Source organism: Benincasa hispida, chromosome 6 (genome assembly GCF_027475165.1).
Source record: "Benincasa hispida cultivar pf3 chromosome 6, pf3_genome.v1.1, whole genome shotgun sequence".
Lineage (NCBI taxonomy): Eukaryota > Viridiplantae > Streptophyta > Magnoliopsida > Cucurbitales > Cucurbitaceae > Benincasa > Benincasa hispida.
This window is the reverse complement of record NC_143483.1, coordinates 39,428,023-39,438,969: the sequence shown is the minus strand read 5'-3', so window position 1 is coordinate 39,438,969 and position 10,947 is coordinate 39,428,023. Positions and strand designations below refer to the sequence as shown.

The 10,947-nt window shown below is 32.9% G+C and overlaps 1 protein-coding gene across 4 annotated transcripts; it reads left to right on the top strand.

The window, feature by feature from the left end:
- The first annotated feature begins 3,446 nt into the window (after positions 1-3,446).
- On the top strand, positions 3,447-9,599 carry ARF3 (ADP-ribosylation factor 3). 4 transcript variants are annotated; one of them, XM_039035011.2, is made up of 9 exons: positions 3,447-3,709; positions 3,797-3,971; positions 4,076-4,114; positions 4,973-5,035; positions 5,583-5,601; positions 7,473-7,584; positions 8,077-8,124; positions 8,804-8,934; positions 9,243-9,599. In XM_039035011.2, exons 2-9 carry the CDS (start codon positions 3,869-3,871, stop codon positions 9,274-9,276), a joined length of 549 nt encoding a protein of 182 aa, XP_038890939.1. In that variant the 5' UTR covers positions 3,447-3,709; positions 3,797-3,868; the 3' UTR covers positions 9,277-9,599. The 4 variants fall into 4 exon arrangements, with proteins under 4 accessions (XP_038890939.1, XP_038890941.1, XP_038890940.1 ...); XM_039035013.2 differs by having other exon boundaries at positions 3,464-3,647; XM_039035012.2 differs by having other exon boundaries at positions 3,517-3,709; positions 3,784-3,971.
- The last annotated feature ends 1,348 nt before the right edge of the window (positions 9,600-10,947 follow it).

The window sequence follows — 10,947 nt, the reverse complement described above, 5'->3', positions numbered from 1 at the left end:
AGAAAAAGTGACTATTTCATGGTCCGGTCTTATGCAAACATCTTTAAATTTTCTTGATTCTGCGATAAATGCATGCTATTTAAGGCTATGCACATAAACCTTGGTTCAACATGAAAGCTCTAGAAAGAGACCCTTAAATTTTGTCATAAAAGGCAACCGCACCTTCACATTCACGTTAATTGTTTGATCAAGTCTATTGCAATAGATCACTAAAAAACTAATCTATGAAGACTTCACTTCTAGTCCATACTAGGACCAATTTCATCAAGTCCGTCAAAGACGAACCACTCAAAAATTGAAATATGAAGTTTTTGTTGGATTTTATGTCCTAAAACTCATGGTTTGTACATAATAAAACTTATTTTGAAAATTCAATAAGTTGTTATTGAATATATGAATTGTTTTTTTCATTTTAGAAATAAATCCAATAAATTAAAAAGATCCATGAATATTACATGAGTACTTGAACTTTATGTGGTGACATAAAAGTGGATCAGGTTCGAGTAAATAGTCAAAATGATCTGTAGTATATGAATAAGGTTGGGTGCCTTATTCTGGTAACACTATCAGATGCAACCCACTCTATAGTTGTTACAAGGAGTTATAAAGTGCTAAATATGAAGTGATCCTAATTCGTACATGTCATGACATGAGAAGTGGGGGCATCCTGTGTAATGGGTTTGTACAAGATCGGACCACGAAATAAGTCACTCTTACTTTATAACACTATTTACTATTTTAGACTTTTATTTCAAGGTAATGACCTAGGTAACTTGACCTTAATCCTGAGCTAACTATGAACTCCTATTTATTCGGGATTATCCTTAGATTTGCATAGGTGATGGTTAACTCAACAGTGCCGACTCAATAAACCTCCATTTCAGGGGTAAAGCCGAGTAGCTAGGTGGGGACATAGGGTGTAAGATGGAATTCACTCCTACCCGCTTTCAGGGATAGTAGAGAGGTTGTTCCCTTAAGTAGTGACTCTGGGTCTTGAACAAGGGGCCCCACCCTCTCATTGACCCGAGTGGGACTCGGTTTGATGATCAGATCACAAACCAATTGTTCATTAGAGGATCAGTGGGACTTAAGGAACAAGAGGTAATTTGGGGGGTAAAACAACCATTTGATCCAGCCATTATTACGAACAACCTGTGAAGGGTTAACTTACTAATCATGATTATATCGATTGGACATAATATATCTATAGTGAGGGGAGTGCAACTCTGGGCTTTAGTGAAGTGACCTAATAGTTAACAAATGAGGGTTAATTTGGTGTATAGAGTTTATCCAATTAATCTCGAATTGTTGGAGCCCATGATCTGTAGGTCCGTGAGGTCCCCCTACTAGCTCACAAATGGATTAGCCTTAGAGTAGCGTGATAAGTTAATTTGAAACGTTCAAATTAGAATTAAGGGAATTAACAATTATATATGATATAATTACACATTTAATTTTGGAGTTAAATAGAATTAGAGAATCAATTAATATTTAAATATGATTTATATATTAAATTCATTAATAAGGATTCATGATGGTGGAATTAGTGTTAAATTAATTTAATATTTGATATTGAATTAATTAGAATTAATAAATTATTTATTTAATTATTTATTATTAATTTTATTAGAAAATTAATTAATTAATTAATTTTGTAAAATTAATAAAAATTTCATTTTTTGAAAAATTGATTTTAGAAATCAATTTAGAAAATCAAAATGAAAAGATGGAAAATGGAAAATCTCAAAAGTGGGTTTTTCCACTTTCAAACCAAGTAGCTCACACACATTCCACAATTTTCTTGAGTCAATCTTCCAAGCATGAGGTGCAATTCATGCAACAATTCTCTTTGCATGAAACATGCAATAAAGGAAGAAGATTGGGTTGAGAATCGAGCATGCATTTGATAGTTTTTTGCTGAAAAAATTTGAGGTTTTCAACTATGGTGATGCAGTAACCTCATCTCCAAATTCCCTTAATCCAAGCTTATTTTGAGTCCCATAACTCAATCTAAGGCACCAAGAGGATAGTAAGAAAGGCCTTGAGATGGTTCATAAGCAGATTTGAAGGAGATTTGCAGTTGGAATTCAAGTTTCAAGAGGTTCTTCAAAAGTATGTCATGAAACTCTCTTATTAGTTTATGAGCATGTTCAATTTAAAGTCAAAATTACTGAATTAAAATAGTAAATGATCCGTTTTACTTCAGTTTTGTGTTTTCTAACTCTAACAATTTTCACATTTATCCATCAAGTCCATAACAAGGACTACCCGAAAAAAGGGCGAAGGAATTTTTAAGGATTTAGTTCTATCCATCAAGTCATACTAGGACCACCCAAAGAAAGGGTTGTGAGATTTTTATGGGTTTGAGTCCCATGCACACTAAGAACTCTAGAATTATTCTCCTTATTAGGCCTTTGGTTAGAGGATTCACCTTGTTCCTCTCAAATCTCACATACTCGAAGGAGATAATTCCTCTTTTCAACAACAGTTTCACAGCTTATATCTAAGGCGTATATGTCTTCCCTTTGCCATTACATACACTATCCTTAATAATTCCTATGGCATCTTGTGAATCACAGTGCAACGAAAAATCTTTACTTTATATGAAGTAAATTCTCTGCAAAGGGCATAGTGAAAACAGAATAGGTATCTGATTTGTAAAACATAGGAAATATCCATGTGCAACAAGTAAAATCATCGATAAAAGAAAGATAATAGCGATGACCTTTATTGAACCTTTCAAGGGCAAAGCCCCATACGTCACTATGAACGATTTATAAAGGAGCAGTAGTACATGTAGTGGATAAGAAAAGGAGTTATTATTTACACAATTTTTTCCATCAAGATAGTGTTTGTAAAGGGTATTATCAAAGAACATATATATTAGGATCAAGGGTGGCCTAACCTATCATGCCACACAGTGGAAGAATCTTCGATACCAACATGAGCTATAAGGCCTGCTTGTACTTTAGTTGTTGGAAGAGTAGACAGAGGATAAAGTCGCAGAGATATTCATATTAGCCAACTTGTTTGTCACATGAACATTGCAACCAGTATTGGACATCCAAACATTTTGATTTGAAGAAAAACACCAGCATTACGCTTTAACATTAAGGCGCGTTTAAGATAATGGATTGATTATTATAATCCTAAATTATCATAGTTGGATTATAATAATATGTATTTGAGATGTAAACTATTTTAATTTAAGAAATAAATTGTAAATATTGTAGTAAAGAATAAAATAAAATGACGAAGGTAAAATAGTAAGTTATGTAATAAATAGAAGTTTTGAAATAATGTTGATCGTAACTAATTAGTATTTAGATGGTTATTATAGTATGAGTCTTGGCCTCGAAATGTCACCTAAATGGTTAGAGGTTAGAGATTTAAATATTTTTCAATAAAAAAATGTTTTCAAATTTGAAGGTTTGTAAAAAAGAATTGTCCTTAAACACAAGGGGGGAAAATAGAGCAAATTTAGAATATAAAACAAAAATATACCTCGGAAGTGACGTGGATTGAACGCACCGCAGAGGGAGGAACACGGCCGGGCCATCAAAGAAATTTCTGTTACTTAGCCAAATTTCCAACTCCAATTTTGAGAATTGCGAGACGAATTGGAGCAGATCAGCGAGTTCTTTACTGTGAGTCGGCTACTTCTTTCTCCAGATTTCTCATTCAATCTTTAATCCTGACAACAACGCAGGTTTCTGTCTTCTTCAAATCCCTCTCTCTTAATTTTTCACTTCTCTGTTGAATCATTGAATGTTCAGTCTGTAGTTGGTATTTTCAGGGATGTATTGAGCTCTGCGTTTGAGATCTGATCCCTAATCTATCAATAACCCATCATTTTTCTCTGCACACCATGGGGATTTTGTTTACTCGAATGTTTTCTTCGCTTTTTGGGAATAAGGAAGCTCGGATCCTTGTTCTTGGCCTCGATAATGCCGGGAAAACTACAATTCTCTGTAGGTTTTTCTTCATTTTCTGCTTTTAACTCTGTTATGTGTTGGGTTTGCCTGATATTCATCTTGGCGCCTTTTTGTGATGGATTCTTTTCAATGTTGTGCAGATCGGCTCCAGATGGGGGAGGTTGTCTCCACTATTCCAAGTTGGTATTCTTTCCAAATGTGATCTTGTGGTTCTCTTGTTATTAGAATTTTGATATAGGGGATAACGCGCATTCCGTTAATCATGAAAATTACAATTTGAATTTTTGGCATTTAAGTTTAAGAGGTCGTGTGGAATTACCATAATAGTTGCTGCATTAGTTTTATAGATCATTTAATACTAATGGGTAGCTTCAAAACAATGGTTGCCTTCATTTCTCTTTGGAGATTTCTATAGTTCGAGTTTTTTGTTTTTCATCGTACTTTTTTGTTCTTCTCTTTATGGACTCCCCATCCCATTTATAGAAGGGGAAAGATTGGAAATTAAATCTTGAATGCTGAAATTTAACTACAAGAAGCATAGGCATCAACTTTAGTTTTTCAATTGTTGAATTGTAAATAGTGAAAAGTTGATTGGAAACAACTGCGAAAGGTAATCTAAGGCGGGGCAGGCCATAGATCTAGGTTCCTTAAAGATGATGAATTCAAACTATAGTAGTTTGTTGTGAAATTAACATGAGAATTTTCTACGACTGAGTTGTTTTCTGTGGAAATATCGAACTACGTTCTGTGTAATGCTTCACTTAGGATTTGCCAGTATTCGTTTTTTTCCCTCTTTCTATTATTACTACTTTATGAGAGGTTTTACTTAGAGTTTTGTAAATTTGGTGTGGTATTCTTATTCTCTACCTGTTTGGTTCTTTGATGCTTCCTAATGACTTCTTGTTACAGTATCTTCCATATTTCTTAATGGAAGTTTCATAAGTGAAAATTTGAATTGAAAATAATTGTTTCTTGCATTGGCTTTACTTCAGCAACTGTTCAAATGTCTTATAAGCCTTATCCTTTCTTTGATGCAGCAATTGGATTTAATGTTGAAACTGTTCAGTACAATAATATCAAATTCCAGGTCTGGGATCTTGGTAAGCCAATCTAGGTCCTCGTATCTTTAATTGAAAATATGTGATCCCATGTTGTATCATTTTCTCCATCACTACTTTGATGAGATCACAAAACACTCTAGAGAACAAAAGCAGAGGGAGGGAGAGAGAGAGGAGCAAATGATACAACATGTAATGATTGTATCATTGTTCTGCTAGAAACAGATTATGCAGATTAATGTTTCTTATAAAAAAGGAAAGATTATTGAGATTTGTAATGATTTTATTTTAAATTCTACCAACACCTAAACTGACATGAAAATTAATTTCATATTATGTAACATTAATGTTGCAAAGCCGATATGGTAATGCTAATATTACTCTTATTATTATTTTATTTTATTTTTTGCTGTAAAAACCAATTCCAATGAGGGGCAAATATTTTAGTCATGTGTGTTTGTTCATGTCCATGCTTTCTTACTGAGACAATCTTATCAACTTGGGGCAAATATTAGCTTTGATTATTTTTTCAAATCCATCTGAGCATCTTGGTTATGTCATTAATAGTTTTCCGTTGTCTGAAATGCAGGAGGACAGACTAGTATCAGGTTAGTCGTTTATTTTTGCCAGTTCATAGATATTTCGCTAGAAAGTTGAAAGTCCATGGGGTTTCTATATATATATTTTTTTTCTTTCTTCTGATGCTTGATTAAAATCTCTAGCTTGTTGAAATAATCTGTTAACATTATGTAAGACAGTTCAATATAATCTATTTAACAAAAAGAAAAAAGAAAAAACAGATTAAGCAGGAAGAGGCTTGTAGGTGAAGGTTGTAAATGTAGAAATTCATCTCAGGTTCTCTTTCTCTCTCTTTTTTTGTTTCCGGGGGCGGGGGGACTCTTCTAGATTATATCAAGCGTTCATGGTATTCTTTTTAAAAATGCATTTAGAATTGCTTTAATGCTTAACTTTAATTGAAAAAAGGATGAAGAAAACAAAGAAACTCTATAGTTCATTAGAAGACATTCTTGAATTGGGATACCAAGCTCCGCTCATGTCTGTAAATTTCTTTATCAATGTGAACATCATTTCCATCTAGAAGATGGTTTTGTGCAACCCCACACCCCTAAATGAGATAGAATACTTCTCTTCTTCTTTTCTCCCTGAAATATTCAACTAGATGCCTCCCCGTGGCTCCCATCTCCAATTCCTAGATTGATGATTTCCTCAGCTGGAGGGAGAATGCCATGTATTTTTTTTTTTTTTTTTTTTAATTAAAAGATAGGATAAGTGGGTGTTTCTCTTTCTTTTCTCTTCATTTTTCCCTTTAAATGGAAAACTTGTATCATGTTTCTTCTGATTATTATGATAAAGTAATTCGTTCTTCAATAATGCTTATTCTTCCTTTTCCAAGGAGCTATTTGATTGCACACGTGCAATCATACTAAATTCTAATGTAAAAGGAATATGATCGTATGGTTTATGGTTAGGTTACATGATTATTGTTGTACAGTTATCAATCATAAAATCCCATATTCATGATTAATGTTATAATTCTGATCTAGGAAGCTCAAATATGATAAGAAATGTGTTTGAACTATATATATATTTTTTTCTTTTTTTCCCTGAAAAACTACGCTTTTGGTATCTGAGGTTTGGGTTTGGAAGCATTTTGGTCTCTGAATCTTTAAACTCGACATTTTAACTCTTGAGGTTTGAATTTGATAACATTTTGGCCTCTTTCGACAATTTTTTGTCAAAGTAGTTAATAGAAGCTAATGTGCCATTTTTTAAAATAAAAAATATTTGAAATATTTTTTAATGAATTTTCTCTCTTCCTTTTCCTTCTTTGTCTCCCTTCTCCATCCATGGCAGCTACCATTGCCACTGCTGCGACATTTTCGTCACTACCTCTTCCCTTTTTTCTCTTTTCTTTTCTTCTCCTTCCTTTCTTATTCTCTTTCCCCTTCCTCCTCCTTCCTCCCTTTTTCCTCATGTGTATAGGTGTTGATCAGTGATCACTATTGTAATTATGACCTTGATCTTGTTTTTTTGGTTTGAAGTCCTTTTCTCTTGTTAAGATCAAACTCCTTTATTGAGGTTGGAGCTTGTTTGTTTGTTTGTTTTTTTGTTGTTGTTTTGTAAGCCCTTGTTTACTTTTTATTTCTCTAAATGAAAGTGCGTAAATAGCAATCTTGGGTTTCTCTAGAAAGAAGTGGAAAGTGAATTCATAACCTTGTTCATTTGAGCCTGTATCAGTCTATCGGATTTCATGCATAGTCTCTCATGTCACGTGTCAACCAGACATTATTTCTGAAGTTGACTAATTGGTGTATTTGTTACTTTAAACATACTTCAGCCCATCAATGTTCTCCTAATATTTTGTAACTGGTTCCCTACATAAACTTTTCTTTCTCCTGTCATTTTTCTTCTCTTTTTAAATTGTTCAAGCTAACTAGTTGCTTGCCTTGTGTCGTAGACCATACTGGAGATGCTATTTTCCAAATACACAAGCTATAATCTATGTGGTTGATTCAAGTGATACTGATAGACTGGTGGTAGCAAGAGAGGAGTTTCATGCAATACTTGAGGTAAAATATGGTCGGTACTTGCTCATAGTTGATAAACAGAATGTAGAAATTTGTCAAATGCTGAGCTTGTGTGTTTCTGAAATTTTGAAATGATGTTCAATGATTAGTTATATTATAAAATTATGCATTTTAGTATGTAAAGTTTGTGGTTTTATCTGATGCCGATTAACATCTCAATTCTGCATTAAAGAAATACATCATCAAGAGCATGGACTTGTATCTGGTCTTTTGATGTCAGTTGTAGTATGCTTGCATTGCTTTTCAGAAAGGTAGTATGTTTGCATCACTATTCTTTTCCTTCCGTTTCCAGTATCTTTTGCATTGAAATAAATTGAATAACTCTGAACTGTCCACAGTTTTTTTTTTTTTTTTGTTAAAGTATTGCGCTAGGTAATAGTCGTTTAAGTTTGTTTAACAGACAAATTTACTGTTTTCACTTTTCAGTAGATTTTTGTCAGCCAGTTTCAATAGTTTTCTTTTGTGTTTGTTCAGGAAGAAGAGTTGCGGGGTGCAGTTGCCTTAGTTTTTGCAAATAAGCAGGTTAGTGCTGTTGTCTTTATATTATTAGCATATTTTGTCAGAAAATAGAATCCTATAGACTTTGAATTACGAGAATCTGATAATTCAAGTATGTATATGCAACTGGGGTAGAAAAGTGGTTTAAGGGTTTGTCTGTATGCTTTGAAAGGAACATAAAAAAAATACCATTTCATCTTTTTTGTTTTTTTGAAAAAACCTGTCTAGATTTATCCTTTTTTTTGTGTTTATTTTCCTTCCATTTTACTTCTTGAAGTACATTATTAAGTTTATAATTACAACTACAAACTGTGAGAAGTGAATCGTATATTGATACTTATTTTTATATCAACCAAAAGTACAACTAGAAACTGTGCGAAGTGAATTGTATGTAGATAGTTATTTTATTTCAAGCAAAACAAATACTAGAAACGGTAGTTCTTATTTCTTTCAGATTCATTACATACTTGAAAACAGTACAACCTTATTTCTCTTTTTACCATTTCCCCCTATAAATTTCTCAACTCAGTTTTGGACTTTGAAAACTGTTACTTGAAATTACAACACAAGGTCTGAGACCCAGCATTCCTGAGATTGTGTATCTGAGATCTTTTAAAGGCTTTGTATAAAATGTTTAATGCATATGTTTAATGCACTTTCTATATTTCTATCATTCCTATAAATTAACTTCACATTGGTATAGGATCTTCCGGGTGCACTTGATGATGCTGCAGTCACAGAGGCTTTAGAGTTGCATAAGATTAAGAACCGCCAATGGGCTATATTTAAAGCCTCTGCTATAAAAGGAGAAGGTCTTTTTGAGGGATTGGATTGGTAAGTTGCAAACTTGTACTTTACATTTGCTTTCGTTTTTATTTTTGTTTTTGTTTTTTTTCTAAATGATTACAGAACCTACAATCATTAGACACCCTTAGAAGCTTTGAAAGGATGGTCGTTAGTAATGAACAAAAGCATCGAAGAAGTCTTTTGTTTGTGTTTTTCTCTTAAATTTTGTTTTTTTGTCGATGTTAAATGACTTCGGTCATGAAATGCTGGGAGCAGCATTGTCAGTCAGGAAACTACGTTCTTGAAGTATTTCACTTGCTTTTATATAGTCTAACTGGTGTAACTTGTTAATTCAGGTTAAGTAACACCCTGAAGTCTGGAGGTGGCTAACTCTTACCGGCCAAAGAAAAATATTTGAGGCACCCAGTTAGAGAATACGATGTTTAAACATTATGACTTGCAGAAGAGAACTCATTTGCCGATTGATTTCGCCAGTTTTACTTGCTTTTTCAGTCACAATTTTTTTTAAGGGAACGAACTATTGGTATACATGTAAAATTGTTTTCATTAAAGATGGTGACCACTGGAGTTTTCACCGACTCTATTTTTCTCGTTTCCCATCTTTAATTGATGTGATTTGAAGCATATTTGTTACTATGCCTAAAGATTGTACTTTAATCACTATTCCCTTTAAGAGGATATTCTTCTCTGAAGCTTAGAATGCATTGTATGGTGATGACTGTCTTTACCTTGTTGATGAAGGGATGTTGGATCCACTTTTGGGGGAAACTGGTTCGGATTCAGTGAAACCCGTGGGGTTGATTGGTCGGAATCAGAAATCTTGGGATTCTTGACACTCATGTTTAGGGTGTAGAAATGAGTTTGGTTACGCTTTTTTTGGGTGTTTTTTTTATTCTTTGAATTTTGTGACCTTATAATTTTTTTATTTGCATATCTATATTTTGACCAGTTGTGAAGCAATCCTTTGAAATATTCAAATTGGTGTTTTTTTTTCAAGCATTTTTAGAATTAAGTTTTTCTTTTAAAAAAAAATTTAAAAAAAAATCTATAAGTTTAGTAATCTTGAAAGCACATTTTACAAAGTAGTTTGACAAAGTTCAAACATTGTAAAATAAACTATGTATTTTTGTCGAGGTTTTTTCAAAATTTTCGTAAAGTTTTGGGATTTCGAAGATACGTTTTACAAAGTTTGACAAAGTTCAAACATTGTGAAATGCGTCTTTTCGCAAGTATTTTTCAGTGATTTCCTAAATTTTGGTAGGTGAGTTAAAGTAGTCAATGAGAAAAAAGATTATATGATTAGAACATTCAATTACATATAGCAGAAAGTTTCATAGTTCTTGTAATTTTAATTCGATTCAATTAAAAATAAATTAAAATACATTTTATATGCTAATTTCATAGTTCTTTTCTCTAAAAGAATAACAAAAAGCTTATCTAACATAGCTAACTCTTATGTTTTGGGTTAGGTTGGACGGAACTTGGGGTTATTGGGTTGTATAAACACCTTTACCTATATTCATTGCTTTCCCTTAAAGAAGTATTTAATAATTGTGTGGAATCCATGAAATAAAATAATATATCATCTAATGACATACTAAAGTATGTATTCTCCTAGTACTAAACTTTTTCTTTTTGTTCTCCTCTTGTGGCGGCAACGAACTCCATGGTGGCACGTTGATGACATCGACGATCTTTGAATATCGAAAATCAAAAGTGAATTTTGGCCACCAATATTCTTTACCTCTTCACCCCTTAAAACCTGCAAAATCCATCAAAGAATGACCTATGACGCCCATATTCTTAAAACCCATGTCTCAACTTCGCTATCACCTACACTTTTTCCTTCTTCAATTATCTATATGTAAATATCTTAAGGAGTTGTTTGAGACACTAAGTTGAGTTCTTAAGTCTAGAGTTGATACATTGAAGTTAAAAAAATCTATATTTGAGGTTATAGTTGTTTAGTCTAGAGTTAGGAAACATTAAAGAGAGGGAGAGAGAGAAATAAGGGATTAAATTCTTCAATAAATGTGCAAA